At 42.2% G+C, this 21,090-nt stretch overlaps 1 protein-coding gene across 5 annotated transcripts in view; it reads left to right on the plus strand.

Moving 5' to 3' along the window:
* Positions 1–21,090, plus strand: part of ATP8A1 (ATPase phospholipid transporting 8A1) — a 215,598-nt gene that overhangs the window by 175,321 nt on the left and 19,187 nt on the right. For all 5 annotated transcript variants that reach the window (XM_080676966.1, XM_080676968.1, XM_080676965.1 and 2 more), the window contains 6 exons: positions 1,312–1,386; positions 1,490–1,612; positions 4,981–5,059; positions 8,015–8,076; positions 9,396–9,452; positions 10,635–10,742. In XM_080676966.1, coding sequence (XP_080533092.1) covers positions 1,312–1,386; positions 1,490–1,612; positions 4,981–5,059; positions 8,015–8,076; positions 9,396–9,452; positions 10,635–10,742 — 504 coding nt within the window. The remainder of the gene's footprint in view (positions 1–1,311; positions 1,387–1,489; positions 1,613–4,980; positions 5,060–8,014; positions 8,077–9,395; positions 9,453–10,634; positions 10,743–21,090) is intronic.

Here is a 21,090-nt window from a genome sequence, read left to right on the forward strand (position 1 = left end):
GATGTATGCAGTTTTTTGTATAGCAATTATTATTTCAAGAAACCTACCTTTTACCAAAAAAAAAAAAAAAATGAGTTTATTCTAAAGAAATAGAAATATGTGGGACTTCTGTGTAAGAACATTCAGTTCAGAATTATATATAACTAGAGGCCCGGTGCATGGATTCATGCACTGGTGGGGTTCCTCAGTCTGGCCTGCACCCTCTCTCAATCTGGGACCCCTGAGGAGATGCCGGACTGCCGATTTCCGCCCGATGTTCACAGGCCAGGCAGTCCACCATCCCCTGAGGGATGCAGTAGTGCGCAAAGCGGCAGGCGGCCAGGGAGGAGCCCGAGCTCAGGCCAGCCGCTGCGCCACTCCAGCTCATCCCGGCCTGCTGTGCCTGCCGCCTCTGCTGTTCGGTAGCGCTGCTGCCGAGGCGGGAGAGGCTCGTGCTGCTGCAGCTGTGCTTGCCAGCCCTGAGCCTGGTGTCTGGCGCCCATTGGTCAGCTGAGCAGTGCTCCCGCTGTGGGAGCACACTGACCACCAGGGGGCAGCTTCTGCGTTGAGCATCTGCCCCCTGGTGGTCAGTGTGCATCATAGCTACTGGTCGACCAGTCGTTCAGTCATTTAGGCTTTCATATATATAGATAGCAAAATCTGGAGGCACGCTAAATATTCAGAAATAGTTATAGCCACCCTTAGAGGTTATATAGCCATTAATGCCATTTTTAAAGGATATGCAACAACTTAAGAAAATGCATATTACATGAGGAGGATGGATAGCAGGACATGATACTATCTATATGCAGTAGGTTTCCTGCAAGGTAAATTTATAAATGTATATAAATGAAATATATGAATGCAGTTAACACAGAAGAAAATAAATGATGATGGTATTATTACAGGAAATTTTTTCACCTTCTAAATAAAAATGTGTTCTTTTATAATAAAAACAATAGTAATATTTAAATAACTATCAGGAGATATTTTAGAAGGGAAATAAAGTTCTAAAAGTGTAATGGCATGAAATATATTTCTTGAAGTGCCTTTCAGAAAATATTACATTTAATTTTTTAAAAATCTGTGATTGCCTGTTGATACAGAATTGTGGGGTTTTATTTTTTTCAACAAGAGAAACCATCTTTGACTTAAATAACAGATCCCTTGTGAGGGCATTCCTTCAAATTATAAAGTAAAGCAAAGAAACACCATTTTCAAGAGAGTCATGAAAGTATCATGCTATTATGCAGTGGTTGAGTACACAACAGATTCTGCACAATGCACTTATTTTTGTGCGTCCTGATTTTCGGGGTTTTGTTTTCTTTCTAGATCTGGTTTGCCTTTGTTAATGGCTTTTCTGGACAGATCCTCTTTGAGAGATGGTGTATAGGTCTTTATAATGTGGTAAGTCTGAGACATTTGGTTTTTCCTGTTTTGTTGAATACTTTGAAATAAAGGTTCACCTGCCTTTGGCTGCTTGGTGTAATGACCCGTTTGTGCACTTCAGATGTTTACAGCAATGCCTCCCTTAACGCTGGGCATATTTGAGAGATCATGCAGGAAAGAGAATATGTTGAAGTATCCTGAATTATACAAAACGTCTCAGAATGCCCTGGACTTCAACACCAAGGTAGGATATGACGTCCTGCCACACATTCCAGCAGGGAAAAGAGGGGGTGCGGGGGTGGGGGGGTGGAGCGTTGCTTTACTGCTTTAATTACTTGGGGCATCTGGTCTCCCAGAACCAGGGTGTCAACCGTGATGAGTCAGGCTTACCTAAGGTTCAGATATGGACTGACAAGGTTTTTGTTTGTGTTGTTATAAAATTAAAATGTAACCATGGTTCACTGGGACTTGCCAGGCGGCAGGGACCTGGGTCTGGCAGACAGACGTGAGGGTCCCTTTGGCCCCCTGACTGCCAGTCTCTGCAGCCTTGCCCTTCACACAGGTGGGTCCCCCAAGACTGAGCAGGACTTCGTTACCTGTGTGAAGTGGTGAGGGGCGGGGGAGCATTCTCTACTAATTACCTGTTTTGTGAACTAACTTTGTCCTCTTTAGAGTATTAGATTGTTTGTATCGAGCATTACAAACTATAGTCTCTGGGGGGAAAAAACAAAAAACTCAGTCATAACACTCAGTATTTCCAAGCCATAAAAATTAAAATACAAGATAAAATATCCAGCATTTTATCTAAAATCATATTCGGGGTTTTTATCCTGCATAACATGGCATGGACTATTGTCAGCTCTTGTGCTCCCTGGTGTTTATTCATCCCAACCACAAAAATAGCTCATTTTCTGCCGTTTCCTTCCCGGCAAGTATATGTTCTCAAGTGTTTCCAATGGTATTTTCTAGGAATTCTAGTTTTGATTTAGTGTGAGGCAGAATTTTTTTTTTTAATTTTCTAAAGGTCAAGATAGATGTCATTTTGAAATTATCATAAAAGTAACAGGATTTTTCTCATTTAATAGAGTACATGTCTATTAGAATGTTACTAATAATTAGATGTAAGCAACCTAGATTGGGTGTTTTGAATTCAGGACAGTTAGTGTAGGAAATCTTAAATATTTTTGAAGCTCTCAAATGACATTTCTTCTGAGTATACCAAGAAAATAAAATGAAACAGGTGTTTCAGCGCCTCTGACCTTACACCATAAATGTTGGTGTTGAGTTTATAGCCAGGATGTTGTTCATCTTCTGAGATGAGGTCTTCATGGATGCACTGTGCACGCACGGCCAGGTGTGCATGAACATACAACTTGATGGCATTATTTTAAATAACTGAATTTGGTTAATTTTTTTTTAAATGAAAGAATGTTTAGACTTAATAACATTAGTTCTGTAAAGTATTTTTAGCAATCTCTTGAAATGATTCCAATCTCTGATATGAAATGTCTATGCCTTTATTTTTGAATTTTTTAAAAACTTATCTATGACATCCAGTGTGTCTTACATCCCGCCATCTTGCTGTAATGTTCATTACCTGTGGGGGGTGTTTTCAGGTAGCAGCCACAGTGCCCTATGAGCTCGTGTTTCCCTGAAAACTGTATCTGAGAGCTGGGCATGTTCAGACAGACTGACATACTAACCATCATTCTCAGCGACCTAGACTCTTGTTTCAACCTCAGCCACAGGTCCCCACACGACCGTGGCTCAGGCACCACGGTGCCCTCTCCAGATTTACCTTCTCAGCCACACACTTGGCCATGGTACCGTAGCTTTCAACATAGATTCCACAGGATTGCCCAAAGCCATTCCTGGACAGCCACACCCTCGCATGCCCTTTGCACCGTCACATTTTTGTGGCCAGGGATAAGGGGTACCAGGTAGAATAGTTTTGATGTGGATGCATCCTTCCTTGCAAACTTTACAATTTTTTTTTTTTTGGTTGTTTACAAAGTATTTCATTATCTGCAGAGCCCATGCATTTCAAAAAGTCATCAGATCAACCCAAATAGATTGTACAGGGGCGGGCAAAAGTAGGTCTCCAGTTGTGAGTACATGAAAGTGTTTATTCTTGTAATATTATTTTATTATTTGTCTTCTTCCCTATGAACAGCTGTAAACCTACTTTTGCCCATCCCTGGACTTCTGTATCCATTTGAGAATTTATACATATATGAACTGCCCACCATTTTTTTATAGGGAGGGTTGATGGATTTTTCTAATGATTTCAGCGAAGATTCTTTGATTAAATCCCATAGAAGTGTTTTAAAATTCAGGGGCAAATGGCCACAAAATGCATACTGTGTACACAGCGGTTGCTGTGGGTCCCCAGTGTAGCAGCATTGTTGCCCTGAATGATGATGATTACGTTTGTTATGGTAAAAAGGGTCGGAGGTTCTGAGGTCAGGACAGGGGTTAAAGGATTAGCATGTGACAATAAGTAGCGGTCAGGAAAATGGAAAAGTAGAACTAATTTTTCTTGCACCCACCTGTGCTTTCTGTCAAATGAAAACGTGTGGTGATGACATAGTGAGGAGAGGAGACAAAGGTTAATGAGGAACACAAGTTCAAATGTGTAATGTATTGGAGCGTAAATTGGATCATACAATCCAGTGTGGCTGTGTGAACTAACAAAGGAGATTGAAATCACAGTGGAAAATTTTGGGAGGCAGGCAACTTAATTTCTGTTGTTTGAACAGCTTAAAACTATTAATACACGACAATTTTATTTAGCAGAAGTCTGGTGTGCAAGAATCACTTTTTAAATGACAAACTGCAATTGTTCAAAGGGCCATAAGAATTCTAAACAGTTTTTCTAGAATTTAATCTTTCCTAGCCATGCTACAAAGAACATACCAGTGATACTAGCTCTCTTGTTCTTCTTAAAATACAGTTGATGTACAAAGTAATAAACTATTAAATGATATTATAACTGTAGAAAGTTTGATGTTGACAGGTATTAAAAATTGTGAAAAGCTTTTTATAAATTCAGTTATATTGACAATGCTTTACTCAAAGGAATTATACAATTTAAATGTAATACATGCTAGTTTTAGTATATAATATGTGTGTATATGTATATAAATAACTATATATGGAGAGAGAATATGAATGCATTATATCCCTACCATTGAAAAGTTTACATTTTTATTGCACGTGGGAAAGAGAAAGTAAGGATTTGACCAAATTACAATCTTTTCAAAACTCTCTTCTTCTGCAATTATGAATATGGTCCTCCTTAAAAAATTTCAGGATCTGCATTATTTTAAATTTTCTTTTCTTTTTCAGGCAGAAATTTAAACTTTTAATACTTGGTTTTAAAAGGTACGAAAAATTTCAGTGAAGCTGCAAAAACATTTTGAGAAACATAAAAATAAATAAATGACCCATGAAGGTCTAAGAGGCAGAAAGTGTCTGTCAGTTCTATTAATTCACAGTGGTGGCCCGACAGAGCCACGTTTTGTGAATCTAGCCCACAGATAAAAAGAGAGGTCAGAGTTCACAGAGCTAGTTTATCACAAATGGTTCTCATGGATTTTTGTTTTCCCCCAGGTTTTCTGGGTTCATTGTTTAAATGGCCTCTTCCACTCAGTTATTCTGTTTTGGTTTCCACTAAAAGCCCTTCAGTATGGTAAGTAGAAAGGATACGAATGCTAATAAATGACTTTTTACTTTTTTTAGAAAACTAATTCATTGTCAATATATGTTAAAACTCATAGCAGTTTCATTATATGGTATTCCTTAACCTAAAATGCATGCATCCAAAAGTCGTACACACTTTAAAAGAGTTTTATTATTCCTTTGGGAGAAAGTGATTTAATATATGCAAAGCCTTTCTTCTCGACTTCTCATGTTTTCCCAACTTGCAGAGAATTAAATTTTAGGGCTCTTTTTGTCCTCTGTTGATGTATTGTTTGAAGACAATGGCGCTAATATTTTATGTAGTCTGTTTATTATACCTACGAGGCTTGTATCAAGCTCTTTATGCTGTGCCTAATCAGACATGCTAGTATTTCCAAGTAGACTTGAGCCGATGTCTTGAATGAGACTTTTAATCTGTTTTTACGTTCAGCTTGGAGTGTAAGCTTTTTCTCTGCTTGTTTTGAGGAAGTGAAGTTATTCTGTCAGCTTTGAGAAATAGGATCATGGTGAATTTCCTATACGCATAAAAATGATGAAGTGGCCACTTTAGAAAAGAGATCCCGGCGTTGCTTAAGCTGGAGCTGCCTTGGGATCCTGAGGAAGACAGCCGGCCATTCGGTGCCTGTGCCCCCAGACTAGTCATTAAAACTCCACCCAGGGGTTTGTCAGTCCCTTGGAAGCACAGGCCATACCTCGCGGACTGTGAGTTAATGATTGCCAGGAGAAGAGGGCTGGCCATGCGTCCTTGCTCACCTACAGTCTGTCCTCCTCCGGCAGCCAGAGTGGTCCTTGCAATGTGTACATCAGATGCGGCGCCCCTCTCCTCAAAACCCACAGACTTCTGTTACACTGAGGGCAGAATCCACAGCCCCAACCTTCATCTGATTTCTTCCCCCACTTCCCCTCTTCCCATGCCTCCATGCTCATCCTTCCTTCACCCAGACGTTCCTGCCAGCTCTCTCCCTCACTCCCCAGGTTCATGCTCAGAGAGGCCCTCTCAGATCACCTTCATCTGAAAGAGCCACCACTGTCCCCACGGCCCCTGTCACTATCCCATTGTCGTCTTATTTCTTCTTCATGGTACTTGTCTATGGAGGTCTGATATTTTTGCTTATTTTTTACTAGAGCCCCCGATGCACGAAATTCGTGCAAGGGGCTTGGCCCTCGCAGCCACGGCGGCTGCCTCGGATCTCACAGATCCGGCTTCGTCCGGAATGTCGTCCAGAAGGTCGTTCGGCTGTTCAGTCTAATTAGCATATTATGCATTTATTATTATAGATTGTCTTTCTCCTCTGCTGGAATCAAAGCTCCAGAAGAGAGGGACTTGTTCGCTTAGTTCACTGTTGTATGCACAGTACTTAGAACAGAGCCTGGCTCATTGCAGGCACTCAGTACACTGTTGACATGTTAACAAGGGCCTGCAGCATGAATGGGGTATTATGAGAAGTCAGTGGTTTCATGCTCTCATCAGAGATATTTATCTCATGTCTTTATGCATTGCTTTGCCAGTGCAGCAGTAAATACTTCTCATTTTTTAGGCCATGGAAATGAGTGTGGTGAGAAATCTAATTAAAGTAGATCTAGACTAGGGAAGCACACTGGGAATTTTTTTTTTTTTTTGAGATATAATTCACATACCATAAAATTCACCTTTTTAAATTACACGATTCAGTGGTTTTTAGTATAGTCACAGAATAATGCAAATGTCACTGCTATCTAATGCCAGAACATTTCATCACTCCATAAAGGAAACCCATACCCATTAGCATTCACTTCCCCTTCCTCTCCACCTTCCCCGCAGCCCTTTAGCGTCCACAGGTTTTTGTGTCTGTGGGTTTGGTCTCTGTGGAATCATGTCATACGTGACCTTGGCTTATCCTTGTGGCAGCATGACTCAGTATTTCATTCCTCTTTTTGGCTGAAAACTGTTCCATTGTATGTCTATAACACATTCTGTGATCCATTTATCACTTAATGGATATTTGAATTCCACTTTTTGGAGCCATGGGATACTGAAATCCAGCATACAGTTCAGGATTCCTTGACCTTAGAGAAGTACTCAGTTAAAGTATGTTTTTTCAAATACACTTACTTATCCCCTTACTTCAGCAGTTCTCAAAGTGTGGTCTATAGACATCTGGGAATACCTATGACTTTTTGGTGGTCCATGAGGTCAAAATTTCAGTTGCAAATATTTTATAATATTATCAAGACATTATTTATCTTTTTCACTGCTGATACAAAAGCAGTAGTGGTGTAAAACTGCTGGTACCTTGGCACAAGAGAGATGTCACTGTACAACAGTCATTACATTCCTCGTTGTCATGCACCCACATTTAAAAAGCTGTCAAGCCCTGGCTAGTGTTGCTCAGTTGGTTGAGCATCCTACCAGGCACCAAAAGGTCACCGGTTCTATACCTGGTCAGGTCACATGCCCGGGCTGCAGGTTTGATCCCTCTCTCCCTCTCGCTTCCTCTCTCTCTAAAAATCAATTAAAACATTCATAGTAATCCAAAAAGTCAGTTTAATTTTAAGAATACCCTTGAAGGCTTCCTAAACCCTCATCTATATTGTTATCAAAGTTCTCTCTTAAGGGTTCAGAGGCCTCCTCCTGTCTCAGTGCTCACAACATTAAGATTTGCTTGTTCAAACTAAGTGAACAATTAGTGTTTTGTTTTTTTTTAATCTCATGGACCCTGAGAATTGGTTAACAAGTCAGGTTTCCTTCATATTGGCTCATGGAAATTTGTCTTCCATTTGTGACCCATATGCATAGCAACTTTGTGGACGCCTTCAGTACACTTTTTAGCCTTAATTCTGGCCGCATCGTGTGGCCCTTGGTTACCATTCTTTTCTCACCTTCTGGGTTGATTTATCTTTGAATGGATCCTGGAAGGACCTTGTTTATCTTCTTTTCTAACAAGTGTCTCTTCTTTTCACATAGGTACTGTGTTTGGAAATGGGAAAACCTCCGACTACCTGCTGTTGGGCAACTTTGTTTACACGGTGAGTGCAGGACATTTGCCTGGTTTGCATGTAAAAGGGAATCCTTCCATATGTGCTCATTTTATTTTCAAATTTAAATGCCTGCATTTCTGGATTTAAGGGTTGGTTGCACTTCCCTTTAAGAGTGAAATGAGTTGTTTTGATTAGTAAAAGATGGTTCCACGTTAGGTTATTAAAATGTCATTTAGGTTCACTGACTTTATAGTACTTTGGTTGCTGTTATTTTCAATATTCCCTCTTTACTCTTATTCCTCCCCCACTTGCCCTTGTTCTCTTCCTTATCCCTTTTTCCTCAGTTTTATTTTACTGTCCTTGTTAATATTTTTGTTTTTACTATTCTTGGGTGTTTCAGCAGTGATTATTCTAGAGTCTCATGATAACTATGATGGGAGAGAAATCTGGACTCTTTGGGGACATTTCACTAACATCACACTTTCATCACTGCAGACTACTGACCATGCCCAGAATTCCCTTGACTACTGACAATGTATAAAATTATATTAATTATAAATATACAGTAATAGATAAAGTACAGTGCTAAGCACAGTTCTTGGTGTTTTATACTCAAACCCCAATATGATAGGTAAGTTTTCTCAGTCCCAGTTTACAGATGAAGGAGTTGAGACACAGAGATGTCAAGGAACTTGCCTAGTTCCTTAACTGAAACAGCTAATAAAGGATGGAGTCTTGAGCACACATGGTCTGACTCCAGGCCAAGTCCATTTAACCATTATGTGATCCTGTGGAAAACACAGGGCGGTTCATTAAACCTCGTTCCCTTACTTCAGAATTAGTAGCATAGTCACGACGATGAGGGGTGGTAGTTACAGCATATAACAAGCTCTTATATCCTGCTCTGTGGAGTTTTACTGTAAGTTAGGTTACAAAGTAAGTTTAGATTTCTAAATATCCATTTATATTACTTTTAGAATGATCTTTAAAATTCAGAAAGTAGGGGGCCGTATGCATTAAAAATGATATAAAATTAAAGCAGGCTTTAAAACCCAAGTAACTGCAGACATAGCCTCCATCACTATTCATGAAGTATACAAGAAGCAGGCAGACACATGCTCAGGGGCCTCGTGGATGGACTGTAAGGCTGTGGGGGAGGCAGGGGTGCAATACTAACGGACAGTTGTGGTCGTAACGTTCAGCCAACAGCCAGTTCACTTGATTCTTGTTAGACGTACAAGGCCAGTTGGGAATAATGGAGTTCCATCATTTAATTCAGAGATACCTGTTCTTTATAAATCTCACTTTCAATCATTCTATGAACTATCATATTTATTTTAAAAATAACATTTTCCCTTGTGTTTTAGTTTGTGGTGATAACTGTGTGTTTGAAAGCTGGATTGGAGACATCATATTGGACATGGGTAAGAGTATCTCTAATCTCAACCTAGAAATCTCACATCTGTGTTATTGCCACTTTTTTTGTAGTTTGTCATTCTGACTTTATGTATCCTTTAACCCTAGTTTCTTCTGCAGGTTGTTAATTGTGGGGGGTCAGGGATGGAGGAGAGAGAACCAGGGATTCTTGTTTGGAAATATTGAGTAAAACAAGTTTATTTACCACAAGACTTCTCAGAGCCTTCAATGTATAATTATATATTGTGACTATCCCAGGAATAGGGGAGGCTTTTAAAGTTACTGACAAGGAATTGTTTCTTAGTCGAGTGTGTCACAAGATGGCGTTTGGCAGAAAACCTAGTGCAAAATGATTCTGCAGGCTAATAATATTAGCAACAGATTGTCCTCAGACATTTGTAAATATCCAGTATGGATAAAACAAGTTCCATTTTAGGTACCTTAGTTTTGAAGTATATTCACATCCAGGTAGACAGATATAGTAAAAAAAAAAAAATTAAGTTTGATGCTCAGGGGAAAGATTGGCATAAGAAATTTGGATTTGATTGTCATGGACAAAAAAAAAAAAATAGTATTCACACAGATGTCTAACATTTTTCAGTGAAAACATGCAGAGAGAAAAATCAAGGAAGCTTAAAAATGGCAGGGGATTTTAAAAAAATAAGAGTGCCCTGGCCAGTGTGGCTCAGTTGGTTGGGCATTGTCCCGTGCGCCGAAAGGTTGCCAGTTCGATTTCCAGTTAGGGCACATGCTAGGGTTTTGGACTTGATCCCCGGTAGGGGGCGTGCAAGAGGCAGCTGATCCATGTTTTCTCTCTCTCTCTTTCTCTCTCTCTCTCTCCCTCCTTCCCTCCCTCTTACTTCCTTTATCTCTAAAAATAAAAAAATTAAAAAGACTAAGAGGAGAGACCCACAAAGGAGGTAGAGAAAGAACAGTTCCAAATGCCCGGACCACAGACATTGTAATTGTTGTGGGAAAAGATTAGCACTTAACGGAAGATCCAGTTAAAACACACACACACACACACACACACACACACACACACACACACACACTTATTTAGAAATGCCCAGAGATAATATTTTATGGGTGTAATAAAAAGTTAGTAAGGGAATTTGTGAAGGCTTTGTTAGTATTTGTGTACTCCATCTACCTGAAAGTCTTTTGACTCCAATTCCCTTCCTCCGCAGTTCAGCCACGTAGCGATTTGGGGCAGCATCGCACTCTGGGTGGTGTTCTTCGGAATCTACTCATCTCTGTGGCCCGCTGTCCCGATGGCCCCTGACATGTCAGGAGAGGTAATGTGTCCTCATAACTCATGATTCAACAAACCTTAAAAATTGCTATTCATGAAGGAGCCTGAGTTGTTTGGCTTGGATTTATATTAAAATGGAGCATTTGACCATTTAAAAGCTATTTTTAAATTCCACAGTTGTAATAAATCCTGAGAGAATATTTTAAATGCGGACCTTTTACTTAAATCTGACTGATCCTTTCATAAACATAGTGGGGACAATAAAGTATGGCTGTCAGGAGCGTGAATCATGTTAAGAATATCCACGTAGAAAATTCCATTTTAAAATTAGAACATAAATCCACAAATACATTTTGGATGAGAGATTTGGGGAAATGGTGGGCTTATGTCTTTGGGACAGTCTATCATTTCTTCTGTTATCTCTTATTCTACAGAAAAGTCCACCGTCACTAGATTAAATGCACTTTGAGAGTTGTCCTAATAACATCAGTTTGGTTTTCGTTTTGAAAGAGCTAGGGCATCTGACATTTCAGCCATATCAGAATCCATTTTCAGTTCTGTCTTTCAGTGTCTTGTTACCCTGGTAGGAGTTGAGTTATTAGGTGTTCATGGGGGAATGTCACAAGATCCCCTTTCCTTCAGAGGAGATTCCAGCAGTAGGAGGGTTTATGATTTCAATTGCAGGAAATTTGACATAAAATGTATAAAAGAAAATGTGGAAAACATTTCAGGATTTCCTGTGACCTCACAGTAACTTGCAAATCAGGGTAATGTGAGCTCCGTTCCAGTACATTGTTTCCCCACAGTCATGGGAAACCTTCCCGTGGTTTCCTTACACGCCTTGCCCCTAAGTAGTGCCTGAGTAACTTTCACTTTTGACAGTCTGGTTTGTAGATCATTTTCATGAAACTTATCTGACAGCATCCTGTTTTTTTATAAATTAGCAGAATGCAGGCACATTAAAAAGGTTTTTTTTCATGGTTGGATTTATTGGAGAGCCATTGTATACTGCTAGAGGCCCGGTGCACAGACTTGTGCAGCAGTGGGGCCCTCGGCCTGGCCTGCGGGGATCGGGCCGAAACCAACCTCTGGGTCCCGAGTGCGGGTGAAGCAGATTTAGGGCCGACAGTGCCCCAGCAGCAACCTAACCATGGCCGATTCTGCGAAGAATCAGGCTCCCTCTTCTACTGGTCAGAGCGTCTGCCCCCTGGTGGTCATTGCACGTCATAGCTACCAGACAAACGATCAGATGGTCACTTAGGCATATATATATATATATATATAGACTAGAGGCCTGATGCATAAAATTTGTGCAAGGGGCTCGGCCTTCACAGCCCCTCGCAGCCCTGGCCGGCCCCCACAGCCCCTCACAGCCCCAGCTTCATCCAGAAGGTCATCCAGAGGGTCATTCTGCTATTTGGTCTAATTAGCATATTAGCTCTTTATTATATAGGCTTACACAAAGCCAGACATATGAAAGAGCACATACTTCCAGCAAAAGTGAAGGCTTCTTTTGAAATATGTATTATGAACTCTAGAAAATTTACAGCATGTATTTTAAGAACAGAGAAAAGGCTGTGAATGCATCTCCCTCTTACTTTGGTTCCTGATTCCATTTGTTCTGAAGAGATAAAATCAAAGACTATCTATCTGACGATGCCACTTGAAAAACCCAATTCTATTCTTTGTTTTTTATTTGATGTGCTCTGTCTATTTTTTCCCCAAGGTCAATTCCATCTTAATATCTTTTTCATTAGACCTCATTTTGTCTCGTTTCTTAATATTTTATCTTCAAAATGAATGACAAAAGATGTTGCGATCCAGATACTGTAAGCAACTGTAGCCAACAGCTTCAATGACAAGAATGGGGTTTTTGACCACCTACTTCTATGACAAGTGTGACATCTGATTGGCTTTTTGCCAACCAAATATAATTCTACCCATGCCTGTAGAATTCCCAGTATTAACCAAACACAAAACCTCATATCATCTCTTGAGGTTTGTGGTGATGCTGTGCTTAACTCGGAGTGAAATAAATGTCAGTACTCCATCACGTTCCTGTTCACTTCACAGACAGTGGGACGTGCTAACGGGGGTTCTTGCTCTTGTTGTTTTATTACTACTGATACTTTGAATATAATATTTAAATAGTTTTTGCTACATTGAAACTACGAAAATGGATTAACTCAGCATTGGGCTTAACTAGCTTGTCCAAAATGTAAGTCTGTCTAATTTATTGAAAGAAAAGAATAACACTTGAAATTTATGTAGTACTTTAGGGCTTGAAAAGCATGTTGATATATATGTGTGTATCTGCGTGAGCCTCACAGCAGCTCCAGAAAAAGAGGATGACAAGAATGTCACTCAGATTCTCAAGGATAGATATTCTATATTTACCATTTCCTGGGCACTAGGGTAATGCATCTCAAAAAAAAATGTTTATAGCAATATCAATTTTTTAAAATACGTTTTTATTGATTTTTAGAAAGAGAGGAAGGGAGAGGGATAGAGTGATAGAAACATCGGTGAAAGAGAAACACTCCTGCCCTAACCAGTTTGGCTCAGTGGATAGAGCATCAGCCTGCGGACTCAAGAGTCTCAGGTTCGATTTCAGTCAAGGGCATGTACCTTGGTTGTGGGCACATCCCCAGTGGGGGGTGTGCAGGAGGTAGCTGATTAATGTTTCTCTCTCTCATCTATGTTTCTAACTCTCTATCCCTCTCCCTTCCTCTCTGTAAAAAATCAATAAAATATATTTAAAAAAAAAAAAAAGAAAGAGAAACACTCCCTAATGGGGATCGAGCCCGCAACCTGAGCTTGTGCCCTGACTGAGAATCAAACCAGTGACCTCTTGGTTCATGGGTCGAAGCTCAACCACTGAGTAACACCAGCCAGGCACAATAATCAATTTTTGAACATATTTATTATATGTGGAGAATCATTCTATTACAATCCAGTTAGTTCTGTAAAGAAGTCGCTACCCTTAGGTTTATATTTTTCTAATCTTAAAACTATATTTTAACCTAAAGTATAGTCACATACACATATACTAGTAGATGCATATATGTATACTAGAGGCCTGGTGCATGAAAATTCATGCACTAGAGGGGGGGGTCCCTCAGCTCAGCCTGCCCCCTCTCACAGTCCAGGAGCCCTCAGGGGCGGGAGGCAACCCAGCAATCAGGGGAAGGCGACACCCCCATCACACCTCTGCTGCTGCCACTGCTGGCAGCGCAAGCCTCAGCCGGCCCTGGTTACCTGCGCCTCAGGTGGCCCTGGACAGCTGGGCAGCCGACATCCGAGGTTTGCCTATGCCTCGGGCGTCAGCTGGCAGCTGCCATCTGAGGCTTGCCCGCACCTCGGGCCTGCCCTGGGTGGCTGGGGGACTGAGGGGACTGGGGGACTCCTGAGGCAGGCGCGTGGAACAGCCAGACCCACCTGGTGGTGGGCCCAGCCGTGCCGTGTGCCTGCCACCTCAGCGAGGCTGAGGGGACTGGGTGCCACCATCTTGTGGCTGTGGGCGCCACCATCTTCGAGGGCGAGGTAGTCAATTAGCATATTTCCTCTTTATTGGCTGTGGGCACCACCTTTGTGGGGTATGATGGTCAATTAGCATATTCCCTCTTTATTAGATAGGATATGTGTGTATGTGAAAAATTTATGTTCCAATATTTATATCTGTTGTATGTGTGTATATATATACTAGTATATATATAATTGGCCAACCATCTTGAATAAAATTTAATGATTCATCTGTTAACTTTCATAGCCAAATACTATTATAATATATATTACATATATAATTATATATTGCATATATATTATACATTACATAAATCATGTTACTATTATAATATTACATATATAATATACTAGAGGCACAGCGTGTGAAATCGCGCGACACCCAGACCCACCGTGCACAAGTAGCGCACCGCGCAAGCCCCGCCCCGCCGCACTGCCGCAGTGAGCTGCTCGCGGGCCGGGAGGAGGGACCCAGAGGTGCTCCATGCACCTCCTGGTGACGGTTCGTTTGGGCGTTATGGCCACTGGCCTTTTATAACATAGATTACAATACAATAATATAATTATATATAATATATACTAGATATAGTAATATACATACTATTATCAGTAAAACCAGGGTAAGTATAAATATTAGCATTCACCATAAAGCCTTGTGGCTTTTACTCATGGTCAGACCAAGGGCCATGGAGGGGTTTGAGAGAGAGGTGTCATGATCTGACCTATGTTTCATAGCAGGACTATGGCTGCTGTGTTCTGAACCACTTAGGAGGTTATTGCAGTAACCCAGATGAAAGGCAATGGTGGCAGTGGTGGAAGTGGTCATATTCTGAACCTATTTTGAAGGTAGGAGAGCCAGTAGGACTTGTTGCCAGACTGGCTGTGGCGAGTGAGAGAAGTCAAGGCAGCCTCCACCGTGTTGGCCAGGAACATCATGAGCATTTGCTTGTCCTCAGCGCACTGGGTCCCCACAGCAAACTTGTCATTATAACCATTTCACAGATGGGAAAACGTACACAGAGAAGTTAAGTACCTCATTGACTTCCCACTAATACTAAGTGACAGAAGAGATTTTGACTTAGCTGCCTGGTCCCAGAGCCCGCAGCCTCACCCATTGCGCCATGCTGCTCTCCGCTCACAGTCATTCCGAGGCACCCATGGTGTGTAACCTGCAAATAGAAGTGAAGGCCGATCCCTCCCTGCTGGCGTGTCGGGGATTTGCGTAGAAGAGGAAATCTCTGTTTTCTGTGTTCTGAGGGCATGGCTCTCTCTAGATATTTCCGTGGTCTTGCTCCTCCTCAGCCCACCCTCCACCTCCGAGCCCCAGTGACCGTTCCAGAATGCATACACCCCTTCTCAGTGTCCACTGCCCCTGCATTTCTTCACTCGTTCACTCCAGCCTCACAGTGTTGTGCTCCTGGTGCCCATAAATCAGTGTTAAGTAAATGATCGTTAAATAAATTTTTTTGCTTGCTTGTTTGTTTTGAACAAATGAGAAACAGTGGGGTAGAGGTGACAGAGAGCCAGATTTCAGCTCAAATGGAACATCTTTCTAACATACAGCGACCCACATGTAACATTTTCCAGCATCAGAGCAGGATGCTGGCCTCATTTAACCAATCCTTTCTGTGCTGGTCAGCCACCAGAGATTCTTAGGAATTCCAAGCCTCATTTGTCTACACCAGCAATTTCCGACTTTTTTTCATCTCATGGCACGCAGAAACTAGTACTGTAATTCTGCAGCACACCAAAAAGTAAATTGTTTTTGCCAATCTGACCAAAAAAAAAAAAAAAAATTAGGTATAGTTTTGATTGATTGCAATGAAAATTAGGCACATCACACAAGGACACAGTATACAGAATTAACCAATCAGATGCAACCTTGTTATGTGATGTAACCGATAAGATGCAACTCTGTTACTAGTATTTGACCTATATATTTATGGGTCAAGACAGGGCATTCACACCAAGCAGCTATTGTGTTGGCTGCTGTCATTTTTTATTTGACAATCTAAGGCAAGCATGTCAAACTCGCGGCCAACGAGTTTGACGTGCTTGATCTAAGGAAAAAGAGGTCAGTGCCCCTGACTAAATAGTCAGGTATTGCATGTTTTAAAAATTCTTGCAGTACACCACCCGAAAATTTCTGGCCTACCCCCCTCCACTCCCCACCCCTCACCGCCCCCCCTGCCAACTCCTGAGATTCAGATTCTCTGTGTGCTTGTCTTCACTCTGTTCTCCCAGAGGCACCCCTTAAATGCTGAAAGGGCACAGACTCCCTTGCTCTAGTTAACAGGATCTCAGGGTGTGAATTATACACAAATTAGGCCTCTTACAGGTACAGGTCTCATGCTTCTATATTCAGCTGGATGCATATTCACACATAGGCCTGGGTTTCATAGTCATTTCCAATTTCCATTCTGGGCTCATCTTTGCAGCCCCCATCTGCAGGCAGAGGCATTTTCCTCTACATGTTGGACGAAAATCCTATCTCGCTAAGAGGGGGAGGGAAGAGAATCAACAATTATTGCGCACCACCGTGTTCTCCAGGCCCTGTGTTTGATCCCAGGCCTGCCTGGTTTTATTCCACAGCACTCTGTGGTAAGCAAAGCAAGTGACCCAGAGAATTCATCCCAAGCGTTGTTGTTGTTTTTGAAATCCCATTGCTTTTCTCTAACATTCTGAGGAAGGGACTAAATATTTTGGGGTGGGGGGACATTGCTATTCCTTACTCCCAGGTGGGAACTCTCTCTGTCTTCCTGCAGCCATCTTCCGTGAAGCGATTCCCCGGGTTTATCTGCTTTTTCTCGGGATACCCAGGGCCCTGATCATTTCCCTCAAGTGAGCCAGGTATCAAAGTTCCCATCTCCTTTTACAAGTGCCCAGATTTTTAATCCTCCTTTTTCAACACCCACCTCACTCCGCAGCACATTTACAGAAATTCCATCTCACTACAAACCCTAGCCTCTTGCCTCTTCTTAACAGCAATATTGGTACAAATAATACCCATCTCATTAAAAAATATAAACAGGAAAATGAAAACCCAGTCAGCCCCCATCATCAGAGAATGTACACTTGCCACCAAAATAATAATAGGCCCTCATCCCTGAGGGTCAGTCACAGTTTGGCACTTTTCATGTCATCACCATTTAACACGTGAGTTTGGCCCTGTTAGCTCTTTCACGGACACAGAGTGGTTAACTCATTTTCTCAAGGTCACACAGCTTGTGTCTGAGCTGGGATTGGAACCCAGCCAGAAGCCACCCCCTTAACCACCCTGGGCTGTTCCTTTTGCATTTCTTCTCTCACCTTTTCATTCTGCACTAAGGCTTTCCCCGGCCTCATCAACTGTAGTGGTGTAGAGGCCTTTCAGTGCCAGTGTTCCAACGTACTCACTTCCATCTTGTTGGGAAACTGAGCAGTCATTGTCTGCCTGTAATACTGCCATCTTCAGATGTACTCAGCTGCCGTTATCACCAATGGGGGTTGTTTTCACCTGGTCAAATAGTTTCTTTCCCTTCCTGCAGCACATTCTGCATGCCAAGATTTACCGGAAATGCATCCCCAAAGACCCCAGCGTGCAGTGCAGCCCTCACTGGCTGCAGCCACAGCCGGAGTGGCTGTTCTCAGTCGGTGGGCAGGGCGTTCCCATTTGGGAACCATTCCTTCCTATAGTTTTGCACTTTGTTTCCATTACAGTAATTCTACATCCCATAATAATGATGCAAATGGTAATGATTAGCGAGTATCGCAGTGCCACAAATTACTGAAATATTTACCTATGAAAAGAGAATGCTGACATAGGAGTGTGGGGCAGGGGAGTGGGTTAGACAAAGGTAGAACCTGTGACGATAAGATATCATTTAAGAAAGAAAGTTAAAGAGAAAATAGTGTCGCAACCTTGGCTGTGGCTTTAAGTATGTCCCTGTCTTCCTCTCCTCTCACAAATATGGTTGTGATTTAAGAGGAGGGCTTTTTTTCAGACCCGGCTTGTATTTTTTCACACCAGCACAACAATTTATGGGCCAAGGTAGGCCCTGGGGAGAGGTGCTGTGTTATATAAACATATGCTGGCCTGCTTTTCCGACTTGTCTAGATAAGGTTACTGGGTGTTTGTGTGGGGGTTTTTTTTGAATTTCCAGAAGAAAATATTTTAGCCACTATGATGACTATGCCAGATTAAAAAATTAAAGCCAGCTACAACAAGGATCATTTCATATCACGATTAATACCAGAAGCTCGGTATCGGCAGAACTTTTAAACGGATCTCGGCATTGCAGGCCCGCAGCGCACGGTCCTCCCCAAAGCGCCATCTGGTTCTGCTCTCCCTGGCCTGGGGGATCCATAAAACTACTGAAGGAAATTGAAGTTAAGGAACGAGCATGTGTTTTACAGAATTTCAGATCTCCTGATTGAGGTTTGTAAAGTCTTTCTGCAAAACAATAAAAATCTTTGTGGAACCCTTTGGTGTCACCCCTGTAGGAGAGGTATTAATAAACCACATTAGTGATATGATTTTCCTAAATGGTGCTGTTACCCATTTTACCAACACAATAAATTATTTTACATATGAGGAATTTCCTGGTTAAGAGAGTCCTTATTCATCTCTCAGCCTTTAATTACCTAGATAGCATGTGATAATTTATTGGCCACAAGACCGGCCCTTGCTGATGGGGTGGGGCAGTGTTCTGATATGATGGCGTTTCATCCAAGGTTATTGTGTGTAGCCCAGGGGCCTGGAGGGAGCAGCTACCCTAAGCTCTGTCAGATGTTCTTCAATGAACCAACGATAAAATGATAAAACAGGGTCACAGTCCTCAAGCCCCTGACCGGCAAGGAGACAGGCGGACCATCACAGTTCTTAAGGCAGCTGGCTGTGCAGCCACTCCCAAGCCCATTTTGTAAAGAGAAGCCTGTGTGGAATCACCGAGAAGGAAAGAAAGACGTGGATGTGGCAGCTGGAGTGGTGAATTGGGACACTTGCACACATTTTAAAGCTAGAGGTCTCCTTGGCGTCATTAGGAGAGCTGGCGTGGTGTCGGTAGGCACAGCGTCTTTTTCCTTACAATGCAGAGGCAGTGGTCATTGAGTGTCTGATGTACACCAGGCTCTGTGTTGGGCACCAGGGGATGTCGGGATGACAGACGTGGTCCTTGCCCTTAAGGATCTCATTGCTAAGGAGGGGGTGTTGTTGTCATAATCTGAGAGAGGCCGTAGGTACCCAGAGTGCCGGGGCATGGAAAGCTGAACGAAGCCTGCTTCTAGTACGGCCGAGTTTTGTTCTCAGGAGTCCATTCGTCCTTGTACTAATTCATTCCATAAATATGTGGTGAGTGCTTAATGGGTGCTAGGCTCTGTGTCAAGGTAATGAGTTAATTGGGCAGGATCCCCATTGGCAATCAGGTTGAGGGAACCAGGGAGTGGGAAGGAGGAGGATGGTCACTAAGTTAGTTAACTGACCAATGACTAAGATGATTTCACAGAGGACAGAAGCAGGGCGGTGGGACGTTACCGGCCTATAATGGGTGCTCCAGGACAGTCTTTCTGAAGGAGGAACAACTGCGCTGAAACTCGGCCGGTGTGGGGATGGATACCTGTTGTGCGGAGGAGAGCATGTCGGGGTTGAAGGAACAGCAGGTACCCCTGCTCCAAGGCACAAGTGAGCCGGGCAAATGCAAAAAACAAAGGGCCTGTGTGGCTGGCGCAGAGAGGGGGAAAGAGCTCTGTGAGACGGGCACAGGGCAGCTCTCCCCCCACATTCCGCATTTTAGCTCCTAAGACCAGACGGCTTGCTTTTGAGTTGTATGCCAGGGATTCTATGAGAAAAGCTCATGAAAGAAACCATGAATGTCACTACCATCTGCTCCAATAAAGCTCATAATTGGACACAATTTTTGCAAGGAATGGTCCAAAGCTGCTCTGTTTCAAACCTTCCCTTATCCTCCCTAGCTTGTGTCCTCCAAAGCAAGTTTATGGCATGTTTTTTTATGTTAAAAAAAAAAAAAGTAAGTACATTAAGCAAGATAGGAATTTATTTCTCTTTCGTGTAAAAAGTCCGGTGGAGGCAGGCAGTCCAGGACTGTAGTGGCAGCTAAACAATCATGAAGGACCAGGTTTCTTCTCTCTTACTGCATCGCCAACCTTCGTGTACTTCCTCGTAGTCCAGAATGGCTGCTTAAGCTCTCACCATTTTACCAGCATTCCAGCCAGCAAGAAAGCGAGGAACTCTTTCTCGTTGAGGCTCTTTCCTAGACATTTCCCACCACATTTCCACTTAAATCTCATTGCCCAAAAGTAAGTCACATGGCCACACCCAGCTGCAACCTAAGAGCCAGCGGAATATAGTCTTTTGAGCTGGAGGACAAGGTGTCCAGCTAAAAATCAAGAAGTTGCATTTAAGAAGGGGGGAGGGGATATATTGGGAGGCAACTTGAAGTCTCTGTCATGAAAGTAACCAAACAATTGATGCTTTATGAGATGGTTTTTAAGAAGTTAGAATACAGCCCTGGCTGGTGTGGCTCAGTTGGCTGGAGCATCCTTCCAGAAGGTCGAGGGTTCGATACCCTGTCAGTGCACATACCTAAGTTTCAGGTTCAGTCCTCAGTTGGGGTGCGTATGAGAAGCAACAGATCGATGTTTCTCTCTTTCTCTAGCTCCCCCTACCTCCCTCCCTTAAAAAAAAAAAAAGAAGATAGAATATAGAGCCATCACAAAGTTATAAAAACTTGTAAGAATAATAAGTAAACCTATTGAGCATTGAGGCAACTTACCCTATGTTATACACCTTATTCAGTATCATCATAATATTTTTAAATTATATTTCTCATATTAAAAAGAATATTTTGTTACTAATTCTCTACTAATTTTTC

Source organism: Plecotus auritus (assembly GCF_963455305.1).
Source record: "Plecotus auritus genome assembly, chromosome: 1".
NCBI lineage: Eukaryota > Metazoa > Chordata > Mammalia > Chiroptera > Vespertilionidae > Plecotus > Plecotus auritus.